At 40.4% G+C, this 27,892-nt stretch overlaps 1 protein-coding gene across 4 annotated transcripts in view; it reads left to right on the forward strand.

The window, feature by feature from the left end:
- col18a1.L (collagen type XVIII alpha 1 L homeolog) overlaps positions 1–27,892 on the forward strand; it is a 105,633-nt gene that overhangs the window by 38,228 nt on the left and 39,513 nt on the right. The window contains exons 1-2 of one of the 4 annotated variants that reach the window (XM_018234125.2): positions 17,398–18,478; positions 19,355–19,393. In XM_018234125.2, the coding sequence (XP_018089614.1) occupies positions 17,512–18,478; positions 19,355–19,393 (1,006 nt within the window). In that variant the 5' untranslated portion in view covers positions 17,398–17,511. 4 annotated transcript variants of the gene reach the window in all.

Genomic DNA, 27,892 nt, shown 5'->3' on the forward strand with positions numbered 1-27,892 from the left:
TATACTTGTCCTTTTGGCCAGAAGATGACAATAACTCACGATCTATAACTCACGATTACATTGTTCCTATGTAATGTAATAATATATACACAGTTACACTATGGAGTGCCTTTGGGGAGACACTGTTTTTGGTGCATAATTTGTGTAGTTTGGGAAATTGTGAGCAATAAAGTGGGCACTTTATCTTTTTTTCATTCTATTTTCTCAATTGCTTAACAAACATTTTGCCACAAGTCATTTAGTGCAGGGAACCTAAATCATCTGCTTTTGTGCAATGAGGGGTCTACTATTCTTGCTCAGGCAAGGAACAGTGATTTATATATATAAACTCTTAGAGAACAGTGCCCTCTTGCTCAGACAAGGAACAGTGAAATATATATATAAACTCTTAGAGAACAGTGCCCCCTTGTGACCAGATATTACCAAGTTTTTTTCTGTAGGTCAATGCTCCTTTTTGGAGAAAACCCAGGTCGGCTGCTCCTACTTTGGCCTTGCTAAAGACAGCTCTGTACATAGCAGAGAAAGAAGAGATCACTCATAGTTCTTTTGAATTTCTCACAGGAGGGGCAGAGAAATTTAGATAACTGCATATCCACATGGAACTATGCCGCTCCTACTGCAAAAATGTATTTCTTACTCAGGAGCACATGCCTCGTAATACCACCAAGGATCTAATTATCTTTTTTAATATGATAATTTTATTGAGATTATAGGGAAAATATTTTCTGGACTGGGTGTGATTTTCATTTAATTCCAGTTAATGTGCATAGAGGACCATTAAAGTATTTGCAAATACCAGCACCACCCAGCAGTCATGGAATAAAACCCTCCAAAAGAAATGGCTAATTAAATTGTATTAAAACAAATATCTACTCTATATACCAATATGCATCTAAAGTTTTGACCCCCCTGTATGTTTTGCCTGCTTTAGCTGCCCTTGTGTAGGTTTGTAATGTTGAAAGAACTGCCTTCAGCTTATAGAATAGTTGTAAGAATTGAGTGTAGGAAGCCACTTCCCTGATACTCGGTCTTGAGAGCACAGTTTATCAGAAAATCTAACTGCTTGTTTGGGTTAATGCTTGGAGCATTTGGCCCTGTGAGTCATATCCAGATAATTCTGGGGGGGATTCTCTGGCTGGGAAGCATGACAGCACAGGGGATTTCCCGTGGAAACAGTCCAAACAAGGGCTATAGAGCATGTGAAATTTCAGATCAGTGTATATTTTGCAGACAAAAAGTAAAGTATTGTGTCTTTCTTCACATTATCAGGTTGCATAAAGCATTAGCAAATAATCAAAGAGTTGAATTACGCACACGTCTAAACAATATGTGCGGCACAGATCAACAGCAGCATATCTATACCCATTATTATGACAAATTGCACACTCTTGGTGTTAAAGGGAAGATTTATCCTAAAAGTGATTCTCCAACTGGCAGGCTAGTGGGAAGACCTGACCAGCAGATGGTGCTGTTTCTATTTCGTTATTTTAGCATCCTTATAATTGCTAAAGGGATCCTGTCATCGGAAAACATGTTTTTTTCAAAATGCATCAGTTAATAGTGCTACTCCAGCAGAATTCTGCACTGAAATCCATTTCTCAAAAAAGAAAACAGATTTTTTTATATTCAATTTTGAAATCTGACATGGGGCTAGACATTTTGTCCATTTCCCAGCTGCCCCTGGTCATGTGACTTGTGCCTGCACTTTAGGAGAGAAATGCTTTTTGGCAGGCTGCTGTTTTTCCTTCTCAATGTAACTTAATGTGTCTCAGTGGGACATGGGTTTTTAGGGTAGGGACACACTGGGCGATTTGGGGAGATTTAGTCGCCTGGCGACTAATCGCCGCGACTTTCCACGACCAATCTTCCCCGAATGCCTCCCCTCACTCTGCGCCTGGATAAAATGAAAAATCGACTGCGCTAATCACACGCGGCGATTTGTTTTCCGAAGTCGCCCGAAGTTTCCTCGTGAGGCAACTTCGGGCGATTTCGGAAAACGAATCGCCGTGTGTGATTAGCGCCGGCGACTTTTCATTTTATCCAGGCGCAGAGTGAGGGGAGGCATTCGGGGAGAAAAGCCGCTGCGATTAGTCGCCAGGCGACTAAATCTCCCCAAATCGCCCAGTGTGTCCCTACCCTTACAATTGAGTGTTGTTCTTAGATCTACCAGGCAGCTGTTATCTTGTGTTAGGGAGCTGTTATCTGGTTACCTTCCCATTGTTCTTTTGTTTGGCTGCTGGGGGGAAAAAGGGAGGGGGTGATATCACTCCAACTTGCAGTACAGCAGTAAATAGTGATTGAAGTTTATCAGAGCACAAGTCACATGATTTGGGGCAGCTGGGAAATTGACAATATGTCTAGCCCCATGTCAGATTTCAAAATTGAATATAAAAAAATCTGTTTGCTCTTTTGAGAAACGGATTTCAGTGCAGAATTCTGGAGCAGCACTATTAACTGATTCATTTTGAAAAAATTGTTTTTTCCCATGACAGTATCCCTTAAGGACTAGATGGAAAAATGTATTTAAATTGCAAAAGTGCTCAGAAGAGCGTGCTGAGCTATTTTACATTTGTTTTGAGGGTTTACATTTCTTTTATGTAAAGAGGCTGTTGCAATGTGTACTGATTATTATACATACAGCTTCAGGTCAGACAAGCAAATCTTATACAATTCTCCTTTTTTAAAGCTTATTTGTAAGGAGACCATCACCTATATTATCTTGCCACTCAACAATAGGCACAAATAACCAACAGGCAGATCCTTCTGCATCACTTCTTACAGTAAACTTGATTGGTGGTATGTAATGCTACTAGTATGCAGTCTACTGAACACAAGCAAAGACTTGTATGTAATATTTAAGGTCTGACACATCATTCAGTACAGATTTGGTCTATGCTGCAATTATTGACTAAACTCGATGCGCGGGATTTACAAACATATGTTTCAGAAGTCAGAACTGGCAATGCAAAGTTATAGGTATTAACAGGATCAAAACTATAGATGCCACCTTGCCCTACTACAATGGCTCATAACTTCTGAGATTAATGGGTGAAAGTTATGTTTTTGTGGCAAAGGCTTAAAAAGCATCCGGTATTTCCAAGGGTTCAAGTCAAACATGATCTAACCCCATTTACTGGCTCATACCATGGACAGACGTTTTGGCCATTAGGATGTAGAAGCATTTTTCAGGAACCTTTCCCTCTCTCGCATTCATTTGCCAGGAATTTGGGGAGTTGTCCTGCAACAGCTGGAAAGCCGAAGGGTGGCAATCGCTGATATAAAGCATAAGTAGGGAGTAAATCATAAAACCTCGCTACACAATCACATATCATGATCTTGTTCACTGGCTGGAGAAAAGAATCTACAAGATGTTCGGCATTGGTCTGCGGGGAGCTAGGAGGCTACAAATACAAGATGTTGTTATATGAATGACTTCCTTGTAACTTTTATACATCCATGGGAACAAGTGGCTATATATAGGGGCTTTGTGGCAAACTTCTAACAGATTGGGATCGCACAACGCTACTCACGAAGCTGCATTCAATCCGAAGGGTGGGTGGTAAATTGCTGCCCTTCAAGAATGTAATTTTTCTCATTTCCCACAACTGACCTTCAGTACGCACTTAAAGAGAAAATGCATATAAATGAATAGGCGCCCTTATAGTTGGAGGCAGATGGAATGTAGTAAAAAGTTTATAATGGATAACAGACTGTGGGAAGGGACTGTGGCTGTAGGATAGCAGGTATAGTAGGGAGAGATGCTGTCTATAGTAGTAGTGGGTTCTTGAAGTGAATGAATTAAGGAGGCTGTCGTGCCATTTAAGTCTATGGCAAATAGCCCGAGCAGTGACAAGTCTTTATTCTGCCTGTGGATCAAACACTTATTATGGTTGTTGAATGCAGCCTACTTGATGGGGCTCAGGGATTTTTAAATAATGGGGCTCTAAAAAGTCAGTTTTGCCCAGGCCCCTGCCAATACTAAATACATATGATTCTACATATGACATTTTCTTAAAAACAATAGCTTTATATACACATACATATTTATATACACGCATACAATACAAAAAAACTCAGACTATGATCCTAGTTATTTATTAGAAGGCAAACAAAATAGCCCCAGTTGTAGGACTTTTCTTTTCTCACTCTAACCTTCAGTCTCCTTCAATTCCCACGGTTGTAAAGCATTTAAATGGCATAGCCAGCGGCAATCAGTTAGTAGGAAATTGTGTTCTTGATACCACTCGCTAATTTTCAACACAGCCGTCTCTGTGCCAAATGCCTTTGTTCTCAGACACGAAGGATCTTGTGGAAACTGAGCCTGGGCTTTTCCAAACTCCTACCATCGTGTGTCATAGGGTAATATATCCTATGTTGGACAGTCAGTCACACTAAGTGCTTCTGTCTAAATGACACACAATGTTTTTAATCTCTTGTGCGCTGCCATACAGTTGCACCCACTTTCAGTATTCACATTCAGTAATTTGTTTGGAGACTTTGTATTAAAAAAAAATATTATGTACAGTATATATGGTTTTGGTGAGCCTTTGCATCCTGTGTAGTACAGTTAGGTGTCAGGTTCCTCTTCATATTTTAATTTTAAAGTTTTAATATTTAGCAGCACACAATAATTTTAAAATCAAAATGGTGTCAACATGCTCATACACAGGACAATAAAGTGGTATCCAGCGCTGTAACTAGATGTTACTGGACCCCACAGCAAAATTAATTTTATGGCCCCCAATATGTCCAGAGATTATTCTGTTTTACCAATAGTTATTGAAATTGAATATGAATTAGAGCCTCATGGGACCTCTATACCTCCTGGGCCCCCGCAGGGTCTGCTTCCTCTGTAGTTACACCCCTGGTGGTATCTAATTTGGGACATTTTAAATAGTTGTGTTGTTTATAGAAACACATATAAATTCATCCATGATGTGATATGTTCCTGTTGTCTTGATCATTTTTGTTCTTCATAAATTTTATTCATTTTTTCCAAAAGCACCCCCCCCCCACTTCTTTCCTTTGGAGCCTGCCAGGCAGAATGGAGACAGTAAATTGGAAATGAGAGACATTGGCTGCTTTGTTGCAAGACACTAAGTGATTAAGCACTCTGTCTATAGACCATTATCCATTTGTTGTTTGTGGTGGTTGTGTTACTTCTGTATGTGCCAGTAACCATAGCTGCCCAAAATCCATAATCTTAGCAGCGTCTCTATGCTGTTTGGGAAAATGTTTGCAAGTCCCTGGTCCATAATAATTTTTTGCAGTAGGCCTTCCTTTATATGGGGGTACTAGTTCCTAGTAGGTCGATGTATAGACCAAGCAATAACTTTCATATATGAATTTGTGTTGATATAAGGCTTAATCCTAAAGTCATGTATGTACAGTATTTGTACCAAATAAAGCCTTAAAGGGGTAGTTCACCTTTAAGTTGACTTTTAGTATGTAATGGAATGGCCAGTTATTTACCTTTTTCTTCTGACTCTTTCCAGCATTCAAATGGGGGTCGCTGACTCAATCTAAAAACAAATGCTCTGTAAGGCTACACATGTATTGTTATTGTATTGTTATTGCTACTTTTTATTACTCGTCTTTCTATTCAGGCCTCTCCTATTCATATTCCAGTCTCTTACTAAAATCAATGACCCTAGCAACCTTATTGTCAAAACTGCAAGATGGAAAGCTGCTGAATTAAAAGATAAATAACTTAAAATCCACAAATAATAAAAAATAAAATATCAGAATATCACAGTCTACATTATACAGTAAATGTAAAGGTGAACAAACCCTTTAATGCAAACATACAGCCCTCTATCTGTTGAAACATACAATTCCCAGTGCATGGAGGATGCTGCAATTTCTAGTTCATTAGTAGGAGCTGCATGACATCCCAGAAACCTCACTACTGCCATATAATCTATGAACTTGGATAGCATACAAACTGCATACCTACATTAGCTGACCAGACCACAACTTTAGTTACTTTATATACAAACAGAATGAGAAGGATGATGATGCTGGCCCAGTTATAGATGATCAGAAGGAGGTGGGCCCCATTCGGTAGCAGATTACCATAAAGGCAATCTGGGCAGCCATCTGGGGCTTGGATCAGGGGAGGAGCCCATGCAGATTTTAATGTCCCCCGGCCCAACTGTAGGTGAGGAGAACAAAGTGGCCCTCAGGGTAGGTGAAGAAAAGGAGGTATGTCCCACTGTAGTTGTAGAGAGTGAGTGAGGTGGGGTTAATTGTATTTGAAAGGAAGGCTTTTGACCCATTGTACCTGAAGAGAAGGGGATAGGCCCCTTTGTAGGTGAAGAGAAGGGGATAGGCCACATTGTAGGTAAAGAGGAGAAGTTAGAATCTATTGTAGTTGAAGAGAATGAGATGGGCACCCATTGTAATTGAAGAGAAGGAGGTAGGCCCCATTTTAGGTGCAGAGAAGGGGGTAGGCCCCATTATAGTAGAACATAATGATGTGGGCCCCATTGTAAGTCAAGAGAGGGATGTGGGCCCCATTGTAAGTGAAGAGAAGGATGTGGACCCCATTGTAGTTGAACAGAAGGGGATAGGCCACATTTTAGGTAAAGAGAAGAAGGTAGAATCTATTGTGGTTGAAGAGAATGAGGTGGGCACCCATTGTAATTGAAGAGAAGGAGGTAGGCCCCTTTTTAGGTGAAGAGGTGGGGGTAGGCCCCATTGTAGTAGAACATAATGATGTGGGTCCCATTGTAGGTGAAGAGAAGGATGTGGACCCCATTGTAGTTGAAGAGAAGGGGGTAGGCCCCATTGTAGATAAAGAGAAGGGGATAGGCCCTGTTGTAGGTGGAGAGGAGAGGGTAGACCCCATTGGAGGTGAAGAGAGAAGGAGGTGGCCAACATTGAAGGTGAAACTGTGGAGTTGGGCTGCACTGGAGGCTGGGGCTGGAACTATATAAATTATGCTGTAAGTGTGAAGTGTCTTTGTATCCCAGTGCTATAATACCCAGAAAATAAATGTTAATGTGGCTAACGCTGGCCATAGACGCAGAGATCTGATCGTACGAATCAAGGATTCGTACGATTTTCGGACCGTGTGTGGAGAGTCGTTTGGTGGATCGGACAGGTTAAAAGATTTCTGTTGGCTGCCGATAATATCTCTACATGTATTGCCGATTTTCAGAGGGAGACTGTCACTAGCTTTGGTCGGTCATAACTTTCGTACGATTGTTGTCTGGGGCAGAACATCGGCTGATCTGTTCTTTTCTACTTTATTTGATGGGAATGGTTAGTGGCAGGTCGGGAGATGGGGAAGTCCGATCGTACGATGATTCCTACAATCGGATCTTTGCGTCTATGGCCAGCTGTTCAACAATTACACATACTTTTTTTGAAATAGACGAATGTGCCTACTAATTATTTTTTATGTTTTGGTATATTAAGGGAAATATTTGATTGACGTACAGCACGAAAACAGGAAGATTTTTGTAGATAAAAATGCCTTTATTAGAACATTTGGCAGGACCTGGATAAGCGACGTTTCAGGCTACACAGAGCCTTTTTTCAAGCTTGAAAAAAGGCTCTGTGTAGCCTGAAACGTTGCTTATCCAGGTCCTGCCAAATGTTCTAATAAAGGCATTTTTATCTACAAAAATCTTCCTGTTTTCTTGCTGTACGTCAATCAAATACTTTGAAAAGGATTGGAAGGTGGTCAGTCATGGTACGTGCACCAGGCTCTATAAATTGACAAAGTTTGGGAGCTGATTCTACTATACAAGCAAATATTCAGGGAAATACTATGTCTGTTACAAAACTATGTATTTTTATATAGATAGATGGTTCTAGATATATGTAAAATAATTTATCAGTGGAATTTTAATTACAGGTAATCGCCAGCTGTCCTAAAAGTCAGAACTGGAGATATATATATTTATGCACGGCCAGGCTATAATTTTTCAACAGACAATTTATATATATTTTTTTTTTAAAAAATTATCAGTTTCTTAGAAATGCTATTTTACTTGGCCAAGGGTCAAAGAATGAAAATATTTTTTTGCCCTTCAGACAGATCTCAGGTGAAGAGAATTCTCATTCCTAAATAGGAAAACAATGGGGAGATTTATTACAGCTGTTCTGTGAACTGTCAAATATAAGCTGTACTCAATCCGCTGAATGTAAAACACTTTCTTTCTCAAAACTATTAACCCTAATCAAACATTAATTTGCTAAACTACCAGAGGCATGAAATTACCCGCCTGGGGTTAAGGCAATTTACGATCTCAAGGGACATTTTCAAACTTTTTCCATGTTTTGCTCCATTTAAGTTATTATAAACTTATTTTAGTTACCTACACATAGTCCGTAAGCTCTCGGTGTCAGCAGCCTTTTCACCTGTGTAATTATCTGTGCACTGCTTTGTCGCTATTCAACAACGGGACCAGTGTATCATGGAAACCAGTTTGGCACTGCAGTGATAATGATTTATGTGCTGTGCCTTTAAATCTGGTTGTTCTTGTGACTGATATCTGTTGATGCATGGAAAGAGCAGACTAGTTAATTAAATTGACATCATCATTCAAGCATTAAGTTTGTATTTGTAACTCAAAATAATGTGTAATATGTAAAGTAGTAATAGAGACAGTTGTTTCCAGATTTCAAAAGTGGAGGACATGCCATAGACATGCATAGAAAGAGCTACAGGATGCTTCATGGGCACCTCATGTACTGCTCCTAACAGACAGACTGCCAGACCCCCAGCACCACCGTAGCCTCACAGAGGACATTTCCTCCTCACACATCTGAGCTAAAATCTGTGCACGGACTGATGGTGGTCGGCTCTCCAGGATTTCTCCTGGTATCCTGCTAGGCCAATCCAACCCTGCTGCCAGATATTTAACAAAACGGCCATAGGGATGCAAGTGGTGCAGCACCATTCCGTGGTGTGGTGGCCAGATATTTGTGCAGATTGGCCTGAATCCATTGCCATAGACCACAAGCTCTTCTTCAGGCTGGAAGGATGCACTCCACCATAGAATTCCAATAGATTGCTGTGTAATATGTCTCTATAGTTCTGCCACTCTTGCTTTTTTCACCTTGGTGAAAAAGTATGTTTTCTCAGCTATATAAGCAGAGAAAACCTGTGTGCCATTACACAGTAATAAAAGAGTGTTGGTAGGATAACCATATTTAAACCGGATGCTTATCCACTGATGTATTACATTTAAAACATAGGTGGTTGCAGGTATGTGCAATCATTTTGCTGCACTGCAGTGGGCACGGGTCTGACCCTTTCATCTTAAAGGGGCAGTATACCCCATGTTCAACATGAGTACAATGACTAGGACTGTACATACTTTTTGCCAAAATCACAAAAAGAAATCCGTTTTTTGTTATTTCTTGAGCTAAACAAGGAATCTGAAGCTACTCCATGTTGGATCCTTGCAAGGTATTTAATGAGATTACCAGTGCACAGATAATTGTTTTGTTTGTAACAGGAAGGATGATGCAATTTATATCATTAGGGTTGGGGCAGACGAGCAGATTCAGGGAGATTTAGTCGTCTGGCGACTAATCGCCTCTTCTGCGTGGCTACAATCTCCCCGAACTGCCTTCCGTCAGGCAGTTCGGAGAGATTGTAGCCACGCAGAAGAGGCGATTAGGCGACTAAATCTCCCCGAATCTGCTTGTCTGCCCCAACCCTAAATGATACCAGAGCTGTGCTAATAATCAGGAATAAAGGGCAAGTAATACACTTAGAGAACTGTTCAATCATGCATTGTCTTTACAGAAAGTTGCATTTTGTCCCCTTGTATATGTAAATTGACAAAAGTTAAATCCAGTATATTTATTATTTACTGAAAGAATACATGTTATATCATTTTTTATGAGGCAGCCCATGTAGTGGAAAAAAGCTGTATTGTTCAGTATAAAATGCTGGAATTTAAAATAAACCTAATGATAAACCTTGCCGCACTGATCGGCACTGGGAGCACAGCCTGTAGCTTTCTCTTGTTATTGCAGCATCCCCTGATATGTTTCCCTTTTTCTCTCTGAGTTCCTACACAAAATCCCCTGCCTTGGGCTCTGAAAGTGATATTACACAATTTTACACAAGCGTTGAGTAATTGGCCCTGAGAGCAGAATAGATAAAAAGGTACAATTGTGAAAGCCTTTTCTGCATGCTGTGATTAATTACCGTGCCCCAGGGTTAGGGAATATAATTAACGTTTTGTTTATTATTTACATTACAAAATATTGGGTGTAGGCAGCCGAGATCCTCAGCTGTGTGTGGGGGGAATTGACACAGGAATGACAGCAATAGCGGCAACGTCTGAATAACTAAGAAGCGTTTTACAAACCATAATCCATGTACAAACCTAACACAAAAGTTGGCAAGCCTTAAAGGAATTGTTCAGTGTAAAAAATAAAAAATGGGCAAATAGACTGGTTGTGCAAAATACAACATGTTTCTAATATAGTTAGTTAGCCAAAATTGCAATATATAAAGGACAGAGTGAGCAGATGTCTCCAATAATAGCCAGAACACTACTTCTTCATACCTCCCAACTGTCCCGTTTTGCACAGGACAGTCCTGATTTCAACAGCTCAAGCCGCAATCCCAGATTGTTACTGAAATGTCCAGACTTTCTCTTTGATCTCCTGCACTGAACTTCTAGAAAAAGATAGAAAGCTTCTAAAACTTGATTAAATAAGAGGCTTTTGGCAGAGAGCACAGAATACTTGGCAGCTGCACTTAGATACATTTGTAACTATTTAAAATAATCTGGTCTCTTGGGGAAACTGTGACTTGCTTCTTAAAGGGCAATGTACCTTCATTAGCAAAATTGTAATAGAGGTATAGGATCCCTTATCCGGAAACCCGATATCCAGAAAGCTCAGAATTACGGAATGGCTGTCTCCAAATTTTTAAAAATTATTTCCTTTTTTTTGTAATAATAAAACAGTAGCTTGTACTTGATCCCAACTAAGATATAATTAATCCTTATTGGAAGCAGAACCAGCCTATTGGGTTTATTTAACGTTTAAATGAATTTCTAGTAGACTTAAGGCATGAAGACCAAAATTATGGAAAGATCCGTTATCCGGAAAACCCCAGGTCCCGAGCATTCTGGATAACAGGTCCCATACCTGTAACACATAAAACCCCCAGAAATGTTTTCTATAACCTCCCAAATTTTGTAAAATGGATGTGGTATTTAGGGTCCGTGGCCATAAAATGGGCGTGGTCAAAAACATTTTTTGCCCCTATTTTCCAAATTTTGGGAGGTATGCATCCTGCTATTCAGCTCTCTAACTCTGAGTTAGTCAGCGACTTTAAGGGGCGGGCCACATTGGACATAAGTTCAGTAAGTTTGCAATTGATCCTTAGCACACAGGTCAGACTCAAAAGCAAATAGTTATGGAAACCAAGAGAAATGCAAAGTAGTGTTCTGGCTATTATGTTAGACATCCAGTCACCCCAGCCTTTATAAATGACATTTTTCGCTAATTATGTTGAAAACATTTTTATTTTGCACAGCCTATCTATTTACCCAGCCCAAGCCCAAGGCTTGCTTGGGCCTGACCAGTTCAGACTAAATGGTCTTGGTTGTTGTGCACATTTTTCCACTATAATTCATTATAATTTGGCCTCCAGAGGGCCCTGTTTCATTAGAATCTACATATGAAGTTCCTCCTTTAAGTATTGCTAAAACTACCATTAGCCAATTGCTGGAGTGTTATGCTAAGAAACAGGACCTAGTCTGTTCCTCATGGATAAATAAGTGACCAACATTGTGACCTCTGACAGATTTTGAAAGCAAGCAGATGCTGTTTTGCTGAAATTTTCTTCCTTAGTGAAATCAGATACTCCTGAGATGCTTCATTTAAAGCTTTACCCCTTGAGAACACCAAGCAAGCATTCTGCATCATCTGTAATTTGGCTTTTTAATTGTAGTTGTATATTATTATGATTTGCACAAGTAGGGTGAGCTACTGTGGCAGCTTCTACCCATACCCCAAAATGCGAATAAATGAATGAGTGATACTTTCTGTGCAGAATCATTTGAATCCAGCCACAGAGGAGCAATTAATTATATAACTGTACTCACATACAGCAGTGCTACATCCCCTAAGTGGCCCATAATGCTGATCGCTGTTAAATTGAACTAATGCCACAGAGTAAGTGGCATCAATGATACTGTTTGAATGGCACAAGTAGGAGCAAGTTTTGGAGGAACATACATAGGGAACCCTGGAATTATGACCTATCCGTCAGATATAAAGTAAAAGGCACCCTTGTCTTGTTCAAGTGACCTACTGTATGACTTTGGTCTATAAAACCTTTTTCCTCTGAGTAATGGCAGACAATATGTTTTATCATCTGCACAAAATCTTCTCCCGTCCCGTGTGTCACAAAACACTCATATCTATGAATCGAAAAGCGTCCCCACTGAAGTCTTGTAATTTAATGCTTCTTTTGGAATTCAAGTGCTTCAGCCACTCCAATGCTATTCAATAGATATAGTATTTTTAGGTGTTTCACGAGGAATGGCAATTTCACACGGGTGACTAACTAAACGCCCTGTCTGTCATTACCATTAAAGTGTACAAAATGCCCTACTCGTAACAATCATTCCCTCTTTTGTACACGTGCTGCTGTTGCTTACAACTTAAACTGAGTGGATCTGAAGGTTTGAAAAACTTTCAACAAAAAGGAGAAGGATGATTATTCTGGAAAGTGATCAAATGGCAGTTACTGCAGTCATACAGTAAGAAACATTTGGACAAAAACTGAACCAAACTGAAAATGATCATTTTCAGGCAAGCAGAATGCATCTATAGTTATTTGTGCTGCCTTTGTGCAATTGTATGCTCACAGTAGCATCTCTGAGAAGGAAGGTGCAGTACTGGAAAGCGATTCCTTCTTGATTCCTTGTTGGGTGACAGTAGGAGCTGTTTCATGGCAACCTGGAATCCCCCATAAAAATTGCCTGGTGCTGGGAGCTTCCCATCCAAGTACAGTACTTGGGAATGTAATAAAAGGCACATTGTCAAAGGCTTTATTCTACTTTTATATCTGTCCCCATACAAAACAAGAACTGTGCAGCTCAGTGGCTGATGGTAGCGCTGGCACATACCCTGTAACCTATGACATGTTGCAGCATGGTGCCTTGTGCCAAACAATAACCCATTGTGCCTGAAACATCAGTTACTCATTGGTACCAGTTGGCAGGTATATCAGCATAAGAGGGGTAACAGTAACACTTACTCAGTATCAACATACCTTCCAACTGTCCTGTTTTTAGAGGGACAGTCCCTCTTTTGATAGCTCAACCCGCAGTCCCTCGTTTCTACTGAAAAGTCCTGTTTTTCTCTGCACTGAACAGCCAGAAAAAGAAACAAAGTTTCTAACTCAATTGGCTTTTGGCAGAGAGCCCAGGACAGCCACAGCAGCTGATAAGATACTTTTGTAACTATGTCGAGATAATCAAATAAGTAATTGTAACAATTTAAGATAACAGGTCTCATGGGAAAATTCCCTTCATTAGCAAAACTGCAATTGAAAAAAACTACAGAAATATGTTCAAACTTTCATAACCTGCCAAATTTTGTAAAATGAACATGGTATTGAGGGGGACACAACAATGGGCGTGATTAAAAAAAATTCGCAGCTCTACTCGCGCCAACTTTTTTGTCCCTCTTTTTATTTCCAAAATGTTGGAAGGTATGATATCAGTGCTACTAAACCTGTGTCCCTTCAGCTGTTGTTAAAGTATAATTCCCAGCACTATACCAGTAGCTGAAGGCTGTGAGTGAGTGTTGGGGCATTACCCAAATTCCCATAGGTCTTCTTCCTTTAAATGACAGTGCCAAGTAAGGAAACAAGAAGTATCATTGCTCTTTGGTTCATTACATTTAATGGGTTGGTTCACCTTTAAATTAACTTTTAGTATGTTCTAGATTTGCTAATTCTAAGCAGCTTTAACTGGCCTTAATTCAAAAATTATAAAAAAGAAAAAAATATTTGCTTTCTTCTTCTGACTCTTTCCAGCTTTCAAATGGGGGTCATTGACTATCTAAAAAAAATATTCTGTAAGGCTACACATTTAGTCACATTTATTGCTAATTTTTATTATTCATCTTTCTATTCAGGCCCTCTCCTGTTCATATACCAGTCTCTTGTTCAAATCAGTGCATGGTTGCTAGGGTAATTTGGACCCTAGCAACCAGATTGATGAAATTGCAAACTGGAGGGCTGCTGAATAAAAATCTAAATACAGTAACTCAAACACCACAAATAATAAAAAAGGAAAGCCAAGTGCAAAGTGTCTCAGAATATCACTCTCTACATCAAACTAAGGGGAATATTTATTATGCTGTGTAAAACGAAATTTGCCAAAAAAACAGTGTAACAATAAACTGCAAATTTATTAAGGCGTGTGTAATTTGTAATTGCCGCTGTTTTACATTGCTTCGGTGGGAATCACGCTAAAACTTGTAAAGAAACATGTAAAAAAAACATTACACCATTTTTATACCGCGGACTCTGGCGATGCGTGGTGTATTATCCTGCTGTTTTTTACACAGCATAATATATATGCCCCTAAGAGTTAATTTGAAGGTGAACAACCCCTTCAATTGTGAAGATGAGACATTATGTGCATATTCATCTGGGGTCTGCAAGCATCTGGAACCTATTGCAGCAATGTTCCCAGCGTACATGAAGCCCCCAGTGTCCAGAGGAACCATCATTTCTGAAATATCTGTGTGCCTGGGATTTACCAGCTTTATGTACTTAACCCTAGAGATGGTAAAAAGCATGCCCCCAGCAAATTTTGCTGTTATGGGTCTGACCCCTCTAAATGGTTAAACTGCAGCATTACACATTCTTTTGTGATTTATGTATTTTACAACTATCACCAGTATGTATAAATCTTATTTTCTTAGTTTAAGGGGTAACAGACATTTGTATTTTTATTTATTGTTTATTTTTAGCAGATTTATTTTTCCTGTTTCTTAGATTCAGTCACGCGCGTACCTTATGGCCAGGGATGACACCCTGCTGTTGTAGAACTACAACTCCCAGCATCCCTTCTGCCAGCAGTTTTTGTGTATGCTGGGTGGCAAGGAATTGGGAGGCACAGGAGCTGTATATGATAAAAAATATCCAACAATTAATATATTGATATTTCCCCTAACCACTAGTAGTGTGATTATAGGAAGACTACAGAGAAGCTGCTCATGGTACACTGCTTCTAAAAGGAACACAAGACTGAATTCTCTGAACAGTTTGGCAGGGGTTCAGATTCTCCATGGATGTTCGATCAATGTACCCTGTATCACAGCATGTCTTGTTGGATATGGAACATCTGCTGCCAGCACAGCTGCCCGCAGAGAATGAGCAAACCTTGTTCTTGTGAATTCTGACTGCTTGCAAATGGCAACGGGCAGGTAGTTTGCTTTACTTTTAAAGGGAAACTGTTATGGGAAAACCTGTTTTTTCAGAACGCACCAGTTAATAGTGCTGCTCCAGCAGAATTCAGAGAGATTTTTTTTATATTTAATTTTGAAATCTGACATGGAGCTAGACATATTGTCAGTTTTCCAGGAGCTTGATAAACTTCAGTCACTCTTTACTTCTGTACTGCAAGTTGGATTGATATAGTTTATATGAGCCATTATTATTACTAAAATCCTCTCTTCTCCTGTTATTTAATTTATCCGACTTATAAAATGAGTTGGAACATCCATAATTGCTGCACTGATCTTGTTCAGGCAAGTTTACAAACACATCCCAGCAGCCAGCAATCATTTAGTAAAGTCACAAGTATCACAAAGAAAACACAGCAGGGCAGGGAGCTCTGGTGTAGTGTTTGTAGGGTGCTCTTGTGCATAGGTTAATATAGGAATGTGAAGTTAGTGGTTCTCTTCTGTGTCTGGTAATCACCTGGCGTCTGCAGTATTGGTACAGGAGTGCAGAGAATATAAAGTGGCATTAAAAATGAATGTATATTAGTAAGTTCCTTAGAAATAAATTCATAATGCAAAAGCAGTTTGTCTTGTTGTCTTTCTATAAAAGATTCTATTCTTATCAGCTGGATGTATTTTAACTTTCATTCGTATGGAAATTGTCAGTTTTGTGCAGCCTTTTGAACAACCATCTAGAGCAGGGTCCCCAGAATCAAAGCTGCTATTGAGCAGACCTGGCTGTGATGGCCTGGGCGCATCAAGGAATGCACTGTTCTTAGCAATTATGAAATTCCTTTTAAATTTGTAAGATTTAGGTTCACTGCAATGCTCAGTAAAACACAAATTAGCTTTGGCAACCAGCAATGGTTCTCCTTTAATGTAAAACTAAAAGAACAGACAGAGGAAGTCGGTGATACATTCACCCGGCCTCTTGAAATGTAACTCTTTGTAACTTAGTAGGTCATATAAACATAGCCAAAGTAATTCCCTACGTCTGCCCTTGTGCATTTCACACAGTGAGAGTGGGTGAGGGCAGCCGAGCATGAGAGCACTTTGACCTGGACAAGAACTTGGTTTGGGAAAACTCTCATGCTATAGTAATATTTCTGGCATACAGAGCATATTGCTCTTACATGGGCAAACTAGAGTGTGAAATATGTCATAAATAAGCAGAAATGTAGATGCATTCCTATAGGGAGGAAGAAGCAATTATCTCAGCCTTTCTTATATTACTGCTGATTTATATCCAGAGCTGCAGAGATTTGGAAGGAAGTTGGGAGCACAGAGGAGAATTGTTTTCCCCAGCCTGCTGACAATTACACTTACAGAAACACTGTGCACACCTCTGAACCCTGTAAATCAGACACATGCAAAGGGTAGTCAAGTCCCCAGTCTTCCTCCTTGGCCAGGGGCACCCTTTTCTGTTCCTCAGCCCTAATTGGTAAGCTTCCAAACAAAACACTCATCATTGGCAAACTTGTTTTCAGGGAAATCTGTTTATCTTTAATCTCTGAACAGCTGGGGTACATGGGAAATGTAGGCAATAACATCTGGAGGGCTCTAATTATAAGTGCCCAAAAGAGGGACAATATATATGTATTTGCAGAAGAGTTAAAAAGCAGGGACATACTAATAATAATAAATATTACTGTTTTGGAATGCTCCATACTGGTGAAGGGGGAGATGGGACCTTCTCTTTGCAGTTTAAGTGCAGTGTTCCTGCAGTAGAGGGAGTGATTTATTTAGTGCACACCTACAGCAGAGCTTAGTTTGGGCAGAAACCAGCTTTGTTTTTGTCCCGTAGAAAACTCTGACCTCTCTTAGCCTCAATTTGTGCCTCTTGATGCAAAGTCATTTGGGGCAGAGCCATGCAGTTGTTCCAGCTTTCCAACTCAGTGTGGGGCCGGCTCCTGATAACGAGGGTTGGATTGGTATTTCTCTGGCCACACCTCCATTCAGCTTCTTGTTTGAAGGGTAATGTGTAGTTTTCAAGCTGTAGAGGACAAGTCAATGTGAACAGGCAGCCCTTCCACATCTGTAGGGATCTTGAGCCACTGTCTCATGGCTCCAGCACGGTTTAGGCTTGGGATCACAGTGCTTGTGCTCATCTTACCTGCTCTGTCCAATGGCCAGTTTTGGAAAGACTGGTTGTGGACAGGGAGCAAAGAGACTACAGCAAGCCCGAGAACTAATCCTGTAATTCCAGAAACGTCTTCAGTGGAAACTACTGCTGTGCAGCAACACTCACTTGATGCCTCACCAACCACATTGCACCATACATCAGATGCACTACTCTCAGCACAGCATACATCAGCACCTGCAGAGCAGCACTCGTCTGAAAAAGATAACCTGCCGGAGGCAACATCAGCTGACCTAGAGACAGCTTCTCTGTCAACTCCAAAGAAACCCACACCTTCAGCAAAGCCTTATACAGAACTGTCACCCACTGCATCCTCCGCAGCCGTACCCGAGGCCAGCACAGTGATCCTAAGCACAGAGGGCAAGAATGTCAGTACTGAGACAGCAGGAGTGACCAGACCCCTCGAAACGACAGAGTCCACCACTTCTGCCAGGAGCCAGGAGGAAAAGCAAATATGGAACATATTCAGCGTCCAGAAGGGAAAGCAAAATGTGGTGCCTGGGACTGTGGCCACAACACCTACAGTGACACCTGTAGCGATGGATGTAACCAGCGGTCCCTCTTTGTCAGAAGCTCCAAAACCTCACAAGCTGGAAAGTGAACACAACATTGCTGGTGTAGGGGCCGAGATTTTAAATGTAGCAGAAGGAATTAGGAACTTTGTGCATGGCTGGGAAGATAAAGTTACCAATGCCACAAAGCAGACTCCTACCCCTGACACAGAGATGGTGATTGCCACCACAATCCGAAGTCTTACCATAAATGACACTGCTACCTTAAGTCACAAAGATACAGAACAAAGCGAGAACACCACAGAAAACCATACGGAACGTCCGGTGTCCGGGCCACATAAACTGATCTCATCCCACAACAAGCCACTTCTACCAGGTATTTCTTCTTTTCCAGTGGATACAGTGGTTTCTGCTCCTCTTAGCAATTCAGTGTCAGAAGTCAGCACTGAAAATGTAGAACCAGTATCCCCAAGCAGCCTTCTGGGATTGGGAGGAGCAGCCCTAATTCCTGGCACAGCGGACGCACAAACCTTGCTCACGGATCACACGGGCAGCATGCGCAGTGCGATTCCACTGAAAGTAACCTCTCTTTCCAGTGGCCTATCCCATGATGTGTTAAATTCATCCCAGTTGAATGGGAATAACATAGGCAAACAGAGTGCTTACCCCTCCAATCAGGTTTATAAGAGCCCTGAGCTCCTGAAACATTCTGGGATAGCTGCCACTCTTCATGGTGTTTCTGCACCTAATTATTATGTAACTAGTCTAAAGGGACATCCCCATCCATCTGAAACTGATTTACTAACCAGCACTAAATCTCCCATTCCATCTTTTAGACATAATAGCTCCAGGACTGCTTTTATCTTGCCCAGATTGACTCCATCAAATGCTCGCTGCTTTCCTACCCCTACCAGCCTATCCTTCTGCAAAAGATTAGGAATTGACTCCTTTCTGCTCCCCAATTTTCTGAATCATAGCACTGTGCTGGAAATTCAGGCCGCTTTGCATGATTGGGAGGGGCTGTTTAAATCTCAGTGTCACCAATACCTGGAATGGTTTTTCTGCTTGCTGCTGGCTCCAAGCTGTAACACTGGCACTTTGGCACCTCCGCCGGTGCCATGCCGTCAGTTTTGTGAGGTACTGCAGGATGCCTGCTGGAATCTTCTGGAGGGATCACATCTCCCAGTGTCATGTGACTCTCTTCCTGAGAATAATTCTGGGGTTTCTTGTGTTTATATTCATTTCTATGCAGGTTCCAAGACACAAGTTTCTGCTTCTTCCGAGCTGACAGGTAAGTGGCAACAGACAGACAGTGGTCAGAATATAAATACAAAGGTAAACGTGTTGGACTAATAAAACTTGCCTGCTCGTGTTTAGTTGCTTCCATTCTTAACCGGTGTAGCTTTGAAACTGCAACACCCCACACAATTAGTTCAGGCAAGACACACGTCAGAAGTTAATCATGCATATGAAGGTATGACTGAAGTCAATTCTCTAGCGTTGGCCATTTTCGTTACTTCGCAACGGACGCTGGCGTAACTTCGCTAGTGTAACTTCGCACCCTTACGCCTGGCGAATTTGCGCAACGGACGTAAGTACGCAAATTCACTAACGCGTGCATTGTTCTGAACGCTACCTTTTACGCCAGACTTCAGACCAGGCGAAGCGCAATAGAGTAGATAGGGATTTCTTCAAAAAAAGTTAAAAAATTTTTCTAAGCCCCAAAAAATGCTGCAGTTTTTTCTATATTATGGGTGATAGGCTGAAAAAGATCGAAAAATTTTTTGGGGCTCCCCTCCTTCCCCCCTACATTTCCTAACTCATGGCAACTTAACTATACAGTGGGCACATGTGTAGGGCAAAATAAAAATGTTATTTGCTGTTTTGAAGGTTTCCCAGGCATTTGTAGTGCTGCTACATATTCCTCCATTGAAATTTGAATTTGGCGCCGTATGCAAATTAACCATCGCTAGCATAACTTCACTTCACTTAGCGAATCAACGCTAGCGCAACTTCGCAACCTTACACTACCCCTGAGCGCAACTTCGGATTTTAGTGAATTTGCGAAGCGCTGGCGAAACTACGCCTGGCGAAGTGCGGCGAAGTTATGCCTGGCGCAACTACGAATCTTAGTGAATGTCCCACAATGTGTTTTGGTTTGTGGATAGTTTCCCCTTTAAGAGATTTACAGCTGCTAAAAGCTGGCAGACTCTGGTTATCTGCCTGTGTGTGTCGGCTAGTGATCTAGTGCCAGGCTTTGTTTCCTGCTGCTTGTTAGAACCTGCAGATGAAGAGAATTTATATCTGCTCTATACTCCTAGCAGAAACAATGCCGGTAACTGTTTGCAGAAACATTAGTTTTCTGCGTGCACTAAGTCAAGCATAAAACACCTGCGGCTCTTTAACCATTTAAGAACAAAAAATGACAACATTGCCAGAGTCTCTGCAAGCATATAAGCATAGGGGGTGCATAGGAGTTGCCCTTAAATAGTGATAGAGAACTCCCCAGCAGAGAACTCCCATAATCCTCAGCAGACAGGCAGGCTGTTGATTCATAGTTAAGGAAGTAGTGACAGCTAGAAAATTCAGATTTTCTTTCCCTGCATAGGATAATGCAAAAATGTCTTGAAAAGTGCATTTGGCACACAAACAGGCAACTGATTAGTTTTCATCCAGTGGCAGTTCACAGGGGGAAGGAAGAGTTTTGTGTGGATCCAGTCTTATTGTTATGGTAGTAACAAATGGTAAGACACCTCTAAAACAACCAAGAAACTCTCTGCCATAAACCCCAGTGAAACCATGACCTTTGGCCATCCCTTGGATCAATATCAAAATGTTTGCAAAGCCTTTACTTTTGAATGAAATTCCTCTTGGGCATTGGAGTGTTGTTTTCTAACCCATAAGGGAAGACTAGAATGTACCTTTAAAGGGAAACTATAAATAATTTACAAGTGGTGTTTAAACTCGCTTAATCTCTTCCATGAGTGTTTAGTTAAGGGCTTTTTGGCTGCTTTGAGCCCATCTCACCCTAACCAGGTTCAGTTATCTATGAGTGTTCAGTGAAAGCTGTTGGCCAAGATATCATTTGAGGACAGCATCACTAGGCATCTCATCCACAGACTCCAAGTCAGTTGATTCAGCCTGTATCCTAGCACCATCTTGTTATGTTTCCATTACTGTCTCCAGCCTGTTCCTATTAATCCTGTGATACTGGTGCTCACTTTTACCCATCAAGAGAGGTAAAGTGTGATTGAAACAGAGCCTGGCATACAGTAGCATAACTCTCTGGCTTTATTTGCATTTGCAAGTAATCACTAGATAATCATTTTTTAATAGCCGAGGGTGTTTGTTTTTTTTTAAATCAATTTTTGCAGAGACATTTTTGAGTCATTCTGTTGACTGTTTTAATTGTTTGTCTACTGCTAACTGCTTTTGTACGCAAATAAGTGGCAGGTATAAATATAACAACTCATACCCATCTTATACTATTTTGTATGCCATACATTGTACATCAATAATAAAAACAGAAGTTCCTAAGGGACATATGTGGCCTATTTGTCCATGTGCATAAATCCCAAACTTTATTCATACCAGAGTTAACAGTCACTGTGGTAATGTAATAACAGATGCAAAGTTTGCTATAGGTCCAGTAACCAGCAGGCAGCATATATTGGAAAAGAAAGGATCTGATTGGTTGTAAGGGGTTACTAGACTACTAGCAAATTACTCCTTTTATTGCACAAGGCTCCAGCTTTATTCAGATTCAGATTCTGAAGGCTGTCTGCAAGTTATTTTCAATTTCAGGCAACAATTTGCCATCTATATTTGTATAGCTCTATATATATATATATATATATATATATATATATATATATATATATATATATATATATATATATATATATATATATATATATATATATATATATAGATAGATAGATAAGAACTATGTATATACAGTTTGTTGAACCTTGAAATGATGGAAAGCATTGTACTCCAGTCACATGTTATCTGTCTAGCAAGTGTCTAGCATGCAATTCAGATAATGCTTGGCTTGGTCTGACTGGGGATTTGGAATTACTCCAAAGAAATTCTAGATTGCTGAATTCATGGAAAAATCTGATAGTTTCCCTATAAAAGACAACTGCTCACCTTTGTCATGATTTTCTTCAAGGTGACCTAATAGAGAAGCAAAGATGGCTGGTGCATAATGGAAATAAATGCCATTGTCTGGTTGTCACGGGCATCTCTTGATATCATGTTTGTCATGGAGTTGGGGCAAGAATCTTAGGTACTCAAGGCAAGGTTGGCTTTATGCACCCCCCACATACCATTATCCTGGGTCACACCTTAAAAATCTTAAAGGGGAACTATCGCGAATATGAAAATGTAATATTAACTTCAGCATACTGAAATAAGAAACTTTCTAAATACAATAAATTAAAAATGATGTTTCTGAAAAACTCAAGTTTATCTTCACTATCCCTCTCTCAGCATCTTTTTCTCCTTATTCTGTCTTTATTCAGGAGTTGGTTGTCAGATGAGTGATCCAATATATCTTGTTTGTACTGGAATCAGTTATTTGAGTGAGCTCTAATACATCTGCTAGGAAAGGAAGCCCCCCCCATAAGATATATTGGATAATTCATCTGACACCCAACTGCTGCATGAAGACAGAAAGAGAAACAGAGCTGAGACAGGGATAGTGAATATAAACTTGATTATTTCAAAAACAATGCAGAATTTTTAATTCATTGTATTTAGAAAGTTTCTTACTTCAGCATGAAGCTTATATTAAATTTTCATTTTCGCTATAGTTCCCCTTTAAGGCAGACTTGGTGCACACAGTCCCTAAACTTCTGTTGCTGCCACCTCCCCCTTGTCCACCCATCTGCTTGCTTATTTGCATCAGGCAACAAAGTTAAAGTGGTAAATGGGGTTAGGGAGATCCAAATTGCTGTATGGTAATTATGGCACTACCATTACCAACAGAGTGGCAAATGAAGATCAGCTGATAGAGGATGGGGGAGGACAGGTCTGATGATGATTTGCTTAGCTGTTGCTCTGCCTTTGCATAGAGCTATAAATATATTTTCTGGAATATACCACTTCCCAAACAGTTTCTGCTGCCTACCCCCAACCGCACATTTGCCAGTGGATCTGGTACTATATAAATGTGATAAATACTGATAACATAATAAATAATGGGGAATTCTAGTGTGACATATACGCTAATACATTCTTGCACCTTAATACATATTTTCTAGTACATGTGAGTTGTGAGGGTCCTGTCCTGTCTTGTTCTCCCATTATATTTAGTTGCTGTCCTGGAGATCAGCCAGTCACTAATTACCTTGTATTTCTATGAGCATGTCACCTTGTTTTTCTGTAGCCAGTTTATTCAACAGCCATGGGTGCTAGGTCAATAACTGGCCTTGAGCTTGAATAATCCCTGTGCGTACATATAATATCTGCCAAAACTTTGTTGATTTGTTCAAATAGTACATTCCTATGTTGCTTATGCAGCTGAAGATGTTCTGTGTTACTGCTGTGTCTAGAAAGTTGGGATCAGAATTGTGTTTGGCTTCTTCTGTTTCTGCTAGAAATATTAAATATAGACAATTCATATAAAAGAAAATGCGGTAGTATTCCTGAAGTCTGATTAATATTTCTGAATTCGAATTAAAAGTGAGATTTTCTTCCTGTGCTGTAGATATGTATAGCAAAAGAAGTGGGGTGTGTGGCTCCTAAAGTTTTGGATTTGCTGATGCTGCCCACGAATGCTGACTTTAACAAATATATTACAACACTAACCAATTTGTGTAGGGAAAAGCATGTTTTTTTTTGTTTTTTTATTAAATCAAGACTTAAAGACAATTTTTAGTAAGCACCCCTCACTCCCTTGTTAAATAACACCCTACAATTTTAATTTGCTATTTGAGAAAATAGTTTAAGCACACCTACATGGGCATCCAAAGACCAGTAGGTTCAGCACGCTAGATGGGTGGAAGTCTTCCCATGCAAAATTCTTTATATAGACTCTGTTGTCTTCTGTGTCTACATTACATCTGTATTGTGTTTAATGCACAATTTAGTATCTCTTCCTAGCCATGTTGGTCTACAAACCACTTTCTAACACAGGTCCCACCACTAGCCTTGCTTGCTGATTCATTTCCTTACAGTTTCCTTGATTTTTTATCTCTTGTCTGTGCTTCTGTTCCTACCACCTTAGTACTCTCACTGCACCTCCCATCTAATATTCTCCCATGCTTATTTCTCTCTCTCCTCTACAAGCAACTTCTTCATGTTCATATGTCCTCTCCACTATCTGCACTGTGTGTCCTTCTCCTTTTCTCTTTGGCTATAGAGGGTTGCTCTGTTTCTCTTCACTGGCTACAGTGTGCTTCTTGGCTGTAGTGTTTTGATCTGCTCTCTTTTTTTCCTTGGCTAAAGCGCAGTGTGCTCTTTTATTTCCTTTTTGGCTCTAGAGTGTTCTCCTCCCTGTGATGGCTACATATGGCCAGATTCCTTGGGATTTCATTGTTAGTGCCAAGGAAAAGTTATTCAGTTCTCTGACACATCTGGATCTGGATCACAAGCGTGTGGTAGAGTTTACTTCATGAATGGTTTGTTGATTGAATTGATAGTTCTGACTGACCAATTGAGATCCAGTGCTTTAGACAGTTGCCCAGTGGGCCCATGTATGGCTTGATAGCAACTAATTTACACAATCATAATGCTTAGTATGTGGGCAGTATAAAGCTGGGACCATACTGCCAGATTTGTCATGATGAAGGAACCAGTACATCATTGGCCAATTGGCTGTGATCTATTTATTTAATATTCACTTTCATTCGTCAATATGTAGCTGAAGGCATTTACGAACATGTGTGATCAGAATCTTTTCAATTCCCAGCAGATTTCAATAAGAAATTGTGTCACATGAATCCATGCACATGAGCAGATGTCACCTAGTTTGATTGCGCTGTGGCTCATGTTCTAGTGCAGTGATCCCCAACCAGTAGCTCGTGAGTAACATGTTGCTCTCCAACCCCTTGGATGTTGCTCTTAGAGGCATCAAATCAGGGGCTTATTATTAAATTCCAGGCTTGGAGGCAAGTTTTAATTGTATAAAAACCAGGTGTACTGCTAAACAGAGCTTTAATGTAGGCTGACAATCCACAAAGGGGCTACTAAACGGCCAATCACAGCACTTATTTAGCACCCCAAAAACTTTTCATGCTTGTGTTGCTCCCCAACTCCTTTTACGTCTGAATGTTGCTCACGGGTTCAAAAGGTTGGGGATCCCTGTTCTAGTGTATAGCCAACTTAACTGTCAGCATTTGTTCCTCTAACTAACACAAACTTTTTACTATTCAAAAAACTTGTCCTTTGTATAATAAAAATTTAGCTGACCACTATCCTACTAAGAAACGCATTCAGAATTACATTTCTAAAGCTCATATAAAGCTATGAGAGAAAAAACAATATGTATATCTGTAAGGGACATAAGATGTAAAACAAATTGTAAATTTATTTTTCTGTCCCTACATAGATTGGCTCTGTCCCATTCTCACGATGGGTAGCAAGGCGGTGTCACTGCTATATGTGGTATTTTTCCAAATGAGCCTCCAAAAATAAAATCTGTCTTCCCACCCACATTGTGGGAACTGACTCCTGTATCCACTCCGAATGTGCCGGGACCCATATCAGCAGCCTGGGATAGCCATCAATGCAGACATAACCCAGTATAACTGGAAATAAACTCTACTCAGTAGTGTTTGCCCCCAGTCATATCTAAGAACAGGTGTTTGTTGACTTGCTTGGGGTCAAACACTACTAAGAAGTCTCTGAGGTACCATCAATTGTCTGTTGTGCATTTGGGGCCTATTATTTGCAATGCAACTGAACTGAAATAGCACCATGATTACAGCGAACCTTCCATAATGTTAGTTAGAGTATGGCTCTGTAATTCCTGCCAATGCCAACTAAATTGTCTAGCTCCTGTTGGCATGCATGTTTTTCTTCGAGATGGCTCTGTGATCTAACCAAAGAGCAAAATATAGAAAGCACTGTGATTGGCTGTATATGTCTAACAGTGGACAATGGCAGCTCATGGGTAATTATTCTTATAGAATAATTATATGAAGCTTTTAATCACACCACAATTTTCTAGTGCCTATTTACTAATTCAAGAATTTATTTTGAGGCCAGGACCAAATGACTCATATACTCTTTTACTTATCATGTTTTTTTAAATTAATTGCAAATACTCTGGTATTCAAATGGTAGTGCCCAGATACTGTTGGGCTCATCTTATCGAATGATGCCTGTGCATCTGTTATGATGTGATATACTCCGTCCAGCTGCACTTGTTTCCTCAGCGAGAAGCTTTGTCTTCCTGGCCAGAACAGCTGTTGGTTAGCAATTAGTTCAGTTCCAGATACAGTTGGTTATGCTCAGGATGTTCCCCCATGGGTTTACATTTCTGGCACTGCTGGCATCTAAAGATTCCTATAGAGCCACTATCTCACAGAGCAGCATTGTAGTTGGAAATCACTTAATCTGCATGCTACAATGGGAATTCTGAGAACTGGTCACGCATCCAAAGCAAGATATGGGGTGTTCTTTGAATACAGAATGTAAATCATATGTTGTTACATGTATTCACCAATAGCAGCTCTGTCCTTTCAGCAAATAAATCAGGACGTATTTGAGAGGAAGCCATCTGTACTCCGCAACTGCACTAAACGGAACAGAAAGCTTTATTGCAGATGCAGCCATATAAACACTGATACGACACATTGGGGCTGTGTTGATTTATGTTCTCGAGGATGATCCCTGGTTAACCACAAAAGAATGGAGCCCACGGAATGTAAAATTGCTGCTCCTCCGCCTCAAGCTTTGAATCCTTACTCAATGGTACCCATTAATACAGGGATGTGCCGCAAATACTGCAACATTTAAACAATGTAGGGAAAATTGGTTCCTGGCCAGCTGGGATATCTCTGTACATTGTTATAAAACATCATTAAAAAAAAAAAAGAAACTCGCATTCCATTTATATACCTTAATGTTTATCTTACGTTTATTTTTTCTTGTGTGGTCACATAATTAACTTCCTTGTTAGATATTTCATTTATTTATTTTATATAGTTCTTTTATTTTCTGTCTCATTAGAGGTTCAGATTTCATTTATAGGTGTGTTAAAAGTTCAGCGGTTTGTTTGTCCTGCTTCAGCCAGGGCAATTACCACTCTCATAGTTCCATTAGACAAAACCTCAGCAGGCGGCTGTGTATGGGGCAGTAGGCGGCACTGACTAATGCAAAGGAAGCCATACACTTAACTTAAAAGGGGGGAGGGGATTACAGGGCTCCTTAGCACCTTTTATTCTCTGAGGGATGTGCATGCTATGGACGTGCCATTTGCCGCCCCTGCAGAGAAAGGCATAACATTTTGTACTTCATTTTGGAAGCGCAAAGGGTCGATCTTTTGTTGCTAAGGTCAAATTCCATTGGGGGAGCACTCAGGCTCCCAATTTTGACCATTTTGGTGTGGTCCTCTAGATTGGGACTTGCTGGTTGGCAGGCCATGGGGGCTCTGGGCCTGGGAGGGGAAATGGTCCCTACTGGTTGCTGTTGTAACACTGCCTCTTCAACTTTCTCTACCTGCACAGACTTTAACATCAGCAATCCCCATGCCTCCAATCTCCAGTCAGCTGTGGGTGTGATCTATATAATGTGGATCTCATATTTATTTACATAAAGCAAAACCGTACTATGAAATGAT

This window comes from Xenopus laevis, chromosome 9_10L (assembly GCF_017654675.1).
Source record: "Xenopus laevis strain J_2021 chromosome 9_10L, Xenopus_laevis_v10.1, whole genome shotgun sequence".
NCBI classification, from domain to species: domain Eukaryota; kingdom Metazoa; phylum Chordata; class Amphibia; order Anura; family Pipidae; genus Xenopus; species Xenopus laevis.